The 12,050-nt window shown below is 39.6% G+C and overlaps 1 protein-coding gene across 5 annotated transcripts in view; it reads right to left on the reverse strand.

Moving 5' to 3' along the window:
* Positions 1 to 12,050, reverse strand: part of cacna1ba (calcium channel, voltage-dependent, N type, alpha 1B subunit, a) — a 228,730-nt gene that overhangs the window by 89,301 nt on the left and 127,379 nt on the right. For 2 of the 5 annotated variants that reach the window (XM_028577443.1, XM_028577440.1), the window contains exons 10-17: positions 7,754 to 7,843; positions 5,909 to 6,115; positions 3,841 to 3,953; positions 3,556 to 3,668; positions 3,333 to 3,464; positions 1,809 to 1,881; positions 1,598 to 1,715; positions 1,369 to 1,436 (exon numbers count right to left, since the gene is read on the reverse strand). In XM_028577443.1, coding sequence (XP_028433244.1) covers positions 1,369 to 1,436; positions 1,598 to 1,715; positions 1,809 to 1,881; positions 3,333 to 3,464; positions 3,556 to 3,668; positions 3,841 to 3,953; positions 5,909 to 6,115; positions 7,754 to 7,843 — 914 coding nt within the window. Of the gene's footprint in view, positions 1 to 1,368; positions 1,437 to 1,597; positions 1,716 to 1,808; positions 1,882 to 3,332; positions 3,465 to 3,555; positions 3,669 to 3,840; positions 3,954 to 5,908; positions 6,125 to 7,753; positions 7,844 to 9,963; positions 9,999 to 12,050 lie in introns of those variants that run through there. The other 3 variants (XM_028577441.1, XM_028577439.1, XM_028577442.1) reach the window with 2 other exon arrangements.

A 12,050-nucleotide genomic window follows, 5' to 3' on the forward strand; every position in this document is an offset into this window, starting at 1 on the left:
CAAATTCTCACATTTAACTAAACGGCAGAGAGAACCACAACTTTATTTAAAACAGGCTTATATTTGAGACAGCCCTTTATTTCTAATTGTAGAGGTTTACCAGGTAAATAAATACACTAGTATAATCTGCATTTCCACTGCACTAATTCCATCAGTACAAGAGAGTTATCATGCTCACTACTATGCTGCTCTCAGTTTCTTTCTTCACTGACTTACTAATTATTTCCACTCACTTCCACTTTCCTGTTTTGGATTGTTGTTGAAGCTACTGCCAATGCTTAACACACCCAGCACAAATGTTTCACATTAAAAGTCTTCTAGCAGTTCAATGGGCTCGATCTCTTCCTATCCTGGTACTCTTTTAGAGAACAGACACTCAGGGAGGACAGATGTATATACGATCCAGCAGTATTCATTTCTCCTCTGTTGTTGTTGTTCAGCACTTCAGTACATGTAGCATGTGTCGATTGTTTTTTGTGGTATTTCATGGGGCCCCTCCTCCACGGTCAGTAGACAGCTGGGTAAAAAGTAACGCGCGCAGCTTTTTTCTTTTTACGCAAAGTTACCAAAACACTCTTCAACTATCTGCGACCTAGAAAAAAACTCTAAACGTGTAGCGCTCAGCCTCGTCACGCTGCTGGTGTTTGTAGCATTGTGTGAATATGCGGCGCTTCCACTGCAAAGGATTAAAAATGTATAGTGGCCTCAGGAAAAAAGGCTTTGATAGACACAACGCTACCAGGTAGAGTGCACTCAGTGTACTGTGGACAATTAAATTAATATAGAGATAGCATGCAGATATTTCTTTCCCATCAACCAATCAATTGGTTGAAGACTAGGTAGAATTTCAGTTGACCAAGATTTTCTTTGGTTGAATACAGCCCTAGTGGGGTTTATTTGTTTTTGCTGGCTAAGACTACTACTTGAGATAGGGATCAAACTCAATTTATTCACTTACTCACTGGCATTTGCAAATGGACAAGACATGTCAACATGAACTTCTTAAAAAAGTGGCTCGCATAGTGGATAGCAGGCTCTCCTCTAGCGGTGAGATATTACAGAGCTACAAAGGATCTTGCCAGTTCATTATGATGAGTTACTGATCTGGTATTACATCAGTCATACTACAACAGCACCATCTTCCAGAGTGGACAGTATTACGAAACCAGTAAAACAAGGTACCCTCATATCATACTGTCTTAAAAAAGGGGGGGGAGGGGTATAAAAGGCCATGTGCATGTGGGATTTGATTTAAGGTAAAATACTTTTATTGGTGGATGCTGTGGGTAAGATGGTGCCACTGCCTATATGTCCTACTGTAAACTGCTATAAAGCCAGGATGTCTCAAGCTATAAAGAAATTCTGTACCTTAGTGAGCTCCTGGGCATTTGCGAGGTTATCGACAGCAATGGCCAAGAACACGTTGAGGAGTGTGTCTGGTTATGTGTGGTCTCAGGAAAAGATCAAATGATTGATAAAAACATAATCAATAACTACAATTGCATGTGTTCATCAAATCAATAAAACATTCTTTCAAAGTGCGATAAGGCTGACAGCCACAAAGGATGAAGCGATTTGCATCAATCGGGAAGGATACAGTTTCCAAAGAGAGTGAGAACAATGAAATAAATGGAGGAGAACATCCCCCTGTGAACGCCCCCCTGTGATTCGATCCCATGGTACATGACTGCGTTCCAGTCCTCCCCAGTTAGTATCTGCAGGGGAGACACAAGCTCAGGTTACTGAGTCCAGTTCAGTGCTACAAGCAGAGCAGGAGGGGGGGGGAGCATGATGTAGTTGACCTTTACCTGGAAGACAGTGAGAATCGCTGCTGGGAATGTGTCAAAGTTGGTTGTTGGCGTTTCATCTTCAAAATTAAATCTACAGGGAGAAAACGTGAATGTAATCAAGCTTAAAAGCCACAACACAGTCACAGTCCCTCCTGCCTGAGGATGGAGCAGGTTATCGTCCTCTCCATTAGGCTGCTGCACATTATTCCAGCTAAATATATGCCTATTACATTTGAGTTGTCTGTCTCTGTGACCTTATGGCTGATCTCTGAGTGTTTATTCTTCTGAAATGGATGAGTTGTGCTAATGCTGACATTTTGTATCTCTGTCCGTCTACTGGGACCTAATTACATCTCCCCCCATTGTTAAGAATGCAGATAGAGGAGGTTGGAATGATAGCAGAATGTGTCTTAAAAATCCATGGCAACTTTTATTTAGTCTGGATCTCATTAAAAGACAACCAAAAAAGAAATAGAAGACTGAATGTGTTTCAGGAGCCTGTGAAATTTGGGTCTATTTTCATCTAATTCAGTTGGGAGTTTTACTCCCAGATATTAGATTATAGAACCCTTTAATTATCATTGGTTTAAAAGGTTCAAGTAATCACTGTTATATTATTACTTATCACTTGATTGTTAATTCACAGTATGCAAAGATGTTGATAACCCTTTTAACGTTTTGCAGTTTTAACATCTTTTATCAATACTTTTCAAAATAAGTTTAAGCCTACTTAGAAATCTCACCAATTGGCCTGTCAGTGGTACTACTGATAGTTATAATTTTTTAAACGTCCAATGTCATTTGAATTTGTTTTGCCTATAGATCCACAGGTTTTCAACACACAATACATATCTGTATATGATTGGATGGAAGAGAGCGTCTGTGTTCCTGCTATAAACATGTTGTTGGGACATTCTGAGCCTTAGTAATGTAAAAAATATATAATATAATTATAATAATTCCAAGTTTATCAAATAGATTTTGGTAAAATAGTAGTGTGTTGTCATGAAGACAGTGAGCACAGATAGCCTGGCATGGGTCTGCCTCCGAAATCGCATACTGTGCATAGTTTTTTTCAAATTTCTTTAGCTTCTGACAGTTCCTGTTCGCACTGTAACCACGGATAATTGAAGAAAAATAATACAAGATATCACTGTACATTTTAATGTTCATAATAATGTATGAATTCAATGTATTCAAGCATACGACAATCTTTCGAAGGCTGCGATTTCGCTTAACAAAAAATGCAAGTCCCCTATAGAGTGGACATGGGCTGACTTCCATTTCTGAATGCACATCCTCTAAAAGCATTGCAGTTGGGGAAGACAGATCTATAGTGTAAGAGGAGTCTTCTCTAATTTCTAAGCTGATTTCCGGGCTGCCATCACTGGAGTAAGTTGCATTAATCATAATATGATGGCTGTGTGTTCAGATTTGACTGAGCAATAAGTGTGAAGTTTTTATGCAAATTGCGTTAATCAGGTTTGATGGCTTAATTAAAAACCACAGGACCCAAGGAGCAGCAGCAGTCAAATTACTCACTGGCCACCAAACAGCTGCATGCCCAGCAGAGCAAAGACCACAATGAAGAGGAAGAGGAGGAACAACAGGCTGATAATAGACTTCATGGAGTTGAGAAGGGATACGACCAGGTTCCTCAAGGAGTTCCAGTACCTACACACAACAGACAAATGAATATATAAATAAACATTACGGAATAACCAGTATTCCGAGCACACAGGCAGACAATTTTTTTATGACTCACTTGGTGACTTTGAAGATCCTGAGCAGTCTCAGAGCCCGCAGGACACTGATCCCAAATGAGGCCCCGGGTTTGATGGCAGCCCAGATCACCTCAAAAATACTGCCAATAATCACCTGTGAACAAAGTTTTCATTTCCAAACACTCCAAATACTGTTGTATACTATGTTATTCTGGCCATAATCAAACACACTTTCCTCAAGTACCAGTCCCGAATCATTTAAATAACTTTACAGATGCTCACACTCTAAAAACTAATGTGGATTGATTGAAATCTGGACGACTTACCCCAAAGTCAAAACAGTTGAATGAGGAGTGGAAGTAGTTCTGGGGTCCGAGGCCATACATTTTCATGGACATCTCTGCCAGAAACAGGCCCAGGAATACAAACTCGGCCAGGTCTGTCCAGGGACAATAAGAAAACACACAGATCAATGCCTCTGGTTTAAAGGGGCCTCCCTGGTGATTTCTACAATTCAATAGTGCAGCTACTGCTGCCTGTTCAGCTGTGCCCACAACAAATAAGACACAGAAAGAGTCTATTGTTTGGAAATTAATAATGATGGAGTATGTGAGATGCATGTTTGCTCACGTGTGTTTGTAAAATGTATAATGATACCTGTGTGATTTATGTTTGGGCATCTGTCTGGGCAGTTTTCCCTATCTACTGCATTTCTTAACACTGAGATGTTTAAACATGAATTACAGTGGCACTTACAGAGAAAACAGGTGCATACAATATTAGTATTCAGGCAAGGTTAGGTTATAGTTACTTACTTACTTACTAACTACTACTACTACTACAGTAGGTATTTTCCAATAGTTAGAATGCATTAACTTTCTCATGCCCAGTAGACTAGAGCTAGTGCTGTGAACTTATGTTTGCCTAGGTTTAATACCAACAAGGTAATACTAGGCTTAATATCAACATCAGTATCTACACTTGTACATTGTGTGGTGCCAGGCACAATAAAATAATAAATCACCATCACAATTTTAAGAAGGAGCTCAAATTATAGCTGATATAAAATTAGTAACAAGTAAGCTTGTCATACTGGTAAAAAATGTATGTGTGTACGTTTAGGTTTTTTGGGGAGTATATATTTATGTATATGTTTATTTTAATGATATCATATAAGTATTAATAGTGTTGTTTTTGGGTAGTATGATGTCACTGGGCTTCTGGACTCCTACCTTTTTGTGTGACTCATATAAACTGAACAAGACATACATGATTTTCAGGTAAAGAGTGAAGAAAAGGTGGCACCTCAGTCACATTATGAACCGTAATTCATTTGTTTCAAATAGAATGTAAACAAAATAAAATGAAACATGCATAAGGTTTGTTGAGGAGCCACAGTATTTGAGTGGCCAACTTTAAAGCACAACGATTTTGCTGAACAGCGGCCACTGTGGTCACAAGTGACCATTTCAGGATAAATGCTAAAGGCGCTGACACACCAACCCCATTATCGGCTGTCGGACAGTCTGGCGAGGTCGGTGACCCGAGTCTGTTCGGTGTGTTCCGTGCCGTCATCAGCCGGAGTAGCCGTCGGCCTTCATTTTGGCCGATTTGACTTTTTGAATCTGATTGGTGGAGTGCTAGCCCTTGACTAGCGAATCAGTGCTCGAGAAAACCGGAGCTGACAACGCCAGTATCTTCTTATTACTAGCCATTGTATTTTCTTCCGTTCAGCGATCCTTCTAGACTTTTATTAACACTCTCTGATGTATTACGTCTCGTGCACGCGCAGTCACTTCGGTGTCTTCCAAGGTACTTTTTTTGACCTCGGGGAGCTGACTGATCAGTCCGACTGTCTTTTTCTGCTGACGGTCAGCCATCGGGTTGGTGTGTCAGAGCCTTAACATAACACAGCAGCACTAGAACAAGTCAGCAAACTGACTCTTTATTTGCCATCATACGCTTTTGTTCAAACTAGATCAAGTAAGGCTGCAGTGTTTTTAATTAAGCAAGATTGAGTTTTATTGATTATGAATTCAACGTTTTTATTTAAATTCACTATCGAACAAAGGAACAAATCCCCCGCCCTCCCTTGCTATAGCATGATGCCATAGCAAGAGCAGAGTGCGGATTTGTTCCTTTGTTTCAAGTTGGGTGTGCGCGTTGTTTCTTTAAAAAAATAAAATAAAATCACTATGAAGTAAAAATCATGTCAGTGGTTGAAGCCACTGGGTGAAACTGAATACTTTTTGGGGGGATATTCTAATGTACGTATGTATAAATGGTCAAATATAATAATATTGATAAGATAAATAGTTGCACAATATTGGCATACATGTATTGGTTTACATGAATATTATTCACTTTGAATAAAGTACAACTGCTAATGCTCACATAATGCAAAGGTGAGCCATTCAGGCTGGTCATAGTGTACTATGGCTACACACAACGTGTTGAGGCCAACCAGACACAAAACAGTCCAGTAGAAGCTCTGGGACTTGACCAGACGGCGGATGGTGAAGCGAATTCTCTTCTCTTTCCTCCTGAAGTAAGACGAGTTCTCGTTCTTGCTCTTCAAGCTGGCCCGTGTGAACGGCGACCCTGGGGGGGCAGTTGGAGCAAAACATACAAAATGCAATAAAGTTACCAAGTCTTAAACTGAGGTCTGACCAAAGACTGAGTCTTACCAAATCAAGACTGTGTTTGAGTGTAGTTACATTCAACCTGAGCTAGTTTGAAGTTTAAGTATAATCGAGCCTACAGAGACAGAGCGCATTTAAATCCCAATTCATCGCTCTTCCTTGACTTGTACGTGAAGGTGAACAGAAATGCCTAAAAGCTGCTGTGTGATGGGATGCACTAACAACAGGGTTAAGAACACATAACTACTTTTTGAAAAGCTGCCAAACAGGAAAACTGAAAAATAATCCGTTGGCATGCTTAAATCTAATGATTTTAGAGAACTACAGTCACTTTGTTAGCGTTTCAGCCCTCATTTGCATATTGTGGCGCCAATGGTTTTCCCCTCTGGTGGGCGTGGTTTTTATAGTATGATGCGATGCACTCTGACTCTATATTTTATAGAGGTGAGTTCCACTGACACAGTAAAGATTATGGAAAGAACCACAAGGACAACTGCACCAAATGTGACATAATAAAATTATACATCTCATCAGAAGCTTTTTCATTTTCTCACGAGCTGTAACTGTGATGTAACCAAAGTGAAGCGTTTGGCTCTTTTAGATTAAAGTGCCATGATCCTCACCACTCCCTTTAGGCTGTACTATATTAAATCTTCTGTACCTTAAAATAAGTCAAAATGTCAAGTGGGTGACTGGATACAATTAGAATGCCATTACTTGCACAGGAAGAAGAGTGGGCACATCATCTCCTGATCTATTTTAATCCAGACATCTGACTCATACTGTATCACCTGAAGACCCATACTGACTCTCTCTCTCTCTCTCTCTCTCTCTCTCTCTCTCTCTCTCTCTCTCACAAAATCCTTTTTTTAATAGTCCTTTCCAAATTAACAATGTGTTTTTGGTAATACTGTAAGTAGATAAGGTTATATCAATCTTGTACTTTATTAAATTATTCAATACCCATGTTTTCCTCATCTGACAATCTCTACAACTGTTTCATAATCAACACCAGACAACTGTAAAATTATTTTTCATTTCTTATTCATTCTAATTTAATCTTGATCAGTGTGCAGGTGTTATTGTCTTATTGAGTTCCTGCAGTAATGCGGTAAAGCTCCCCAGCTAATCACCAGGACCAAAAAACAACAACATGTGTAACATATACAGTATATTCCTTTAACCTTTGGTTTTATATATGGAATACTGAATCATTTTACTTCTTTAGGCCTCTTAAAACTAATAAAAGAAGGAAGAGGAACTCAGTCTCCAGTTGCTCCTCCAGCCATAAAGCTGCATTTTGACAATTGAGTGCTTTAGTACTGATGTTGTTTCATGAACAAATATTCTTCAGAAAAAGTGAAAAGTAAACGTCTGAAAACTTTTGTCTGTAACAATCGATTAAATAAATATAGAATAATGTTCTTGTATCTGTCACAATAGAGCAACACATCAACCAAGCTGCTCGCAGCGTGAATAGTGAAGCAGTTTGTGTGTTGCCTTCAACATACATTGCCAACACAGTTTGAAGGCTAGACTGTATGGGGACTTGCAGTAAATAATATGGCAGATGTTGTGTCTCAGGTATTGTTCTCACCAGCAGATGAGATGTCAGTGAAGTGGTCTTCCAGGTCTTCTTCCTCTGCATTGATGAGGTCATTCTTACTCTTCTTTGTCCTTTTCAGCACTGCAAATTCAATATGGAAAAAAATTAATCACACAGGTCGTAAGGCAGTTACTCTGATTTAAACCCCGGGCCGCTGATGTAAGGACTGAGCCTTGGTACATAGTGTGCACGCTCTACCAGGTGAGCTACCAGAGCACCCCAATTTCTCTTTTATTCAGCTTGTAGGGAATATATATTTACTCTTCCCCACTCTGCCCTGTGGCTGTGTCTTTATTCAAAACACTTTTCCATAATTTCTGCTTTTAGCACACTTTCAAATTTCGTTTCACTTACAAGTTTCACATGTAGCCGACTAGTTCACTATACTGTTCAGTTCAAATACTGTATGGCTATATAAATTGGATGGAGGTTTTAATAGGGCTGAAACGATCTTTACTTTTTGGACGATGGTCAACAAAACAAAAAATCGGAATATGTCAATTAGATTTGGGAACCTATGACATTTGCTACTACTGGCATTTTATGTTTTTTATAAACCTAATCATTAGTTGCAACCTAGTCTCGCTTTGCCAGACCATCCACACACTGCGGAGCGGAGGAGGGTCTAGCTACTCCACACAGCATTCCGGGATGGTTTATTGGCATTTCTTTAGACCAATCACAATTGTCAATCTAAACTCTGCACTGAGCCCCTGTAAAATAGTAATGCGAGAGAAAACTCAGGTTGGACAGATAGTCTAGCTAGCGGTCTCAATTTACCATGCAGAGATCTGAGGAGCAGTCAACCAAAGTCCTCATAAATCCACCAGAGTTTAAAATTCCAACACAAGGAAACGGACATCGGCGAAAATGCATGCATTTCCTGCAGCACCGGAGAAATGGAACGAGACTAGTTGCAACCCTACATATATTGTCATTGAGCAACAAATAGAGGCCTCCGATTCCAGCTAACATATGTGTGCCAGTTATAAAGTATCTGTGTTGTAAAGATACCATGTGCTATAATGAACTATAGTACTGCCAAATATTCCACATTTCCTAGCTCACGGTTGGTGTTTTATAACTTAACACAGTTCAGTTTTGCTGTTGAGATTTATTTAAAATGTCAAAACTACAGAAAAGAGAAGAGCTTTAAAATTGTGTGAAGGGCCCTTGCACTCCAATGCTGCTTCTGAACTCCAGTGAGCCTCACTCTCTGTTCTTCATCATAATCTCATTACCCTTCCACCCTGGCACCCATAATCACTGTGACTGTTACCCTGGGTGAGACTGCAGATGAGACGCAGCATGGCCTTGATAAGAAGAGAATGCACACACACACACACACACACACACACACACACACACACCATATACTGATTACGCAGTTACCCATACAGACATAAGTATAATCTACTAACATACAGTGTAGTTTAAAAATGTGTCATTTGAACATGATTATACATTAAATATTATACTTTTTAATTGTTGTATAAAACAGGTAGCTCAAATCAAGCAATCTGATTGGTTCATAGCTGTGATATGAAAACCACATACAATGGCTAATGTTCGAATTCCTTTGCACAAAAAGTATCAGTCCGCGTATGAGGACAAAACGTTACATTAACAAACTGATAGCTGTTGCCACGGAGGGGAGTCGTTCATCTGCACACACACACACTGCCATATAACTAAGGCTGAGCAATTTTATTGATTCTGCGATATAAATCGATATTTTTCCCCCCAAGAAAGTATCGATTTTTATGCCGCGAGTATGGATACATAAGTCCCATTCAAATCCCCCGTGTTTACCCCCGTTCACGTTGCAGGAAGAGCGATTTGGTCAGCCAGCCGCTAGTGTCGCTGTAGAGCAGCCAACGTCAACTGGCGGCCCGCCGCCAAAGCTTTTAGTCTGGCCCCCAGAATAATCATGAATTCACAAAATGTAAAGAGGTGTGCATTAAAGGTGTGCGTTAAAACACACACACAGCAAGAGCCGAGATGTGTGTGCGTTAAAACACACACACCGCTGAGCCGAGATGTGTGTGTGTTAAAGGTTAAAACACGCAGCACCTGACTGGGAACGATACAGAGTTACCAACGGCCGCTGGGGCAGATGAACTCACGCTGGTCTATTTTCTGTAAATAGGCTACATTTAAACCTTCGTGAGTAGAAAGTCAATACTTATCAATGCACTCACCTGTGTAGACCGGCATAAACATGTAGAAAGCGATATTTCAATCTGCTCAGTCCACCGCGCTGTTTTACGCAAACACAGCTCTGCTCTGCAAATAGCGAATTTTTACAAACAAGCTAAAACAAAAGCTGTCGGTTTGTAGTCTAACTGTTTTAGGTTGCCGGGAATCTGGACATTTTGACAAATTCTTGTAAACCTCACTGCTGGCTGAACAAACCAAACCCTCCGCTAGAGCGGACAATCTGGAGCTACTTAATATGCACGTGAATGACGCGATCGTTATGCTCGAGTGATGATGATGGTTGTATTATTTTGCAACAACATCGTTTCATTGCAAATGAGGCATACATGACGAGTGCATAGCCTGCTTATCAGTCCATTCATCATTAAAGCTGGGCTTTTGGCTTTTCCACGTCAACTTTTCCCCTTCAGTCTCTTTGACAGTGACATGTTTACCTGACAACAGCCTTTCTTTCTGCAAGCATTTTCCACCAATCAGGATGCTGCATACTACAATAATGTTTCCATAATCACAGACTTTAACCATCACTCCTCAGTGAACTGCCTCCTAGTCTGAGATCTTTTTCTAGTTAAAGAGCCAGTTATCATTATGGAGTTTCCATGTTTTTTAGGAGTTTGCTCACACTAATACATGTTAAAAAATAGTAGCATTAATTCAGTAAGAAAGTGAAAATTTTCAACAAGAATAGGCGTATTAGGTATAAATTCATTTTATTTTCTTTATTTAAAAGTCCGGCCGCCAGAGTGCTTAGAAAAATTCTGAAAAAAATGTAGTTGATGATCCCTGCTGTAGACTCTCTGCACAGTCAGAGACATATATTGTGTAATTGATGTTTTCAGTTTAATTAATTAAATCCAAGTAAATGGAACACTCACAAGATGTCACCAAAATCACTCGGTCCCCTTTAAATCTTTCAAAAAATGATGTAAGTGTATCGAAATATATCGAATCGTATCGAATCGTATCGTTGGCTGAATATCGTGTATCGTATCGTGAGATTAGTGTATCGCTACAGCCCTATATATAACAGAGCTGGTTTAAAATGGGCCTAGTATCCTTTAGGTGTATGCTATATTTGGAATATTTATTTATTATGTTTAATAACATGAACGTTGGCTCTGTTCTATTCAAGTGGAGTATATACCCTAATCTATCTGATTTTCTTGAATGGCATATTTAGCAGTTCATCAACAATTAAACTTTTTCACCAAGTGGGAGATATTGTAGCTGTCAGAAATTCAATATATTTCTGACTTGAAATTATAACTAGAAAGCAGATGTAAATGGTTTTCCCCCACTTGACTGCTCTACTAGCCTGGAAATCCAGACCCATATCCGACATTAGGCCCTGTGTTTTCTCAGCCCTATGTTCCCTCAAGGATTTCCCCCCAAATTAGGCCCTGTTTTCCCTCATTTCTATACAATTTCTATACAAAATGAGGCCCTATGTTCCCAGAGCCCACATACCCATAACATCTGTGAAAGGCGCTTAAGAATCGCTGATGAATGTCTGTCGAATATCCAACTTAAACCGCCTGGTTTAATGGGATATATGTCAGACTTTTGAGCAGTCGGAATAATGGGACGTCGGAATTGGGGCAGTCCCCCTTTGGATTGTAATCTCACAGCACAATTTTAGGAAATTGTGTTTGTTAGTAAAGCACAGTTAAGGCTCAATTTTTCTCAACATTTAATGGGGATATGGATACAGATGGAGCCTAATGAACACTCAACGTTCATTTTGTTCATATTTGTGCACTTCTTGCTGGATGTTTCTGAATATGGACGAAACGGAGTAGTATAAGCATAATCCACACTTCTAATTTTCTAGAAAGACCTGAGAGTGCAAGTATGCGAAAAGCGAAAAACGAAAAGCGAAAGTCTTAGCTAAATTGTTAAGTCTGAGCTAAATGATTTTCTCTACTGTGTTCATGAATTGAAAATGTGTCTGTGTGTGTGTGTGTGTGTGTGTGTGTGTCGGGGGGGGGGGGATTCTGAATAATCTTTCTTAGTTCCCTTATATTTCTTCCTTAAAAAAAAGGTTTTCCATCCGTGGAAAAAAATCTTT

Source organism: Perca flavescens, chromosome 5, assembly GCF_004354835.1.
Source record: "Perca flavescens isolate YP-PL-M2 chromosome 5, PFLA_1.0, whole genome shotgun sequence".
NCBI lineage: Eukaryota > Metazoa > Chordata > Actinopteri > Perciformes > Percidae > Perca > Perca flavescens.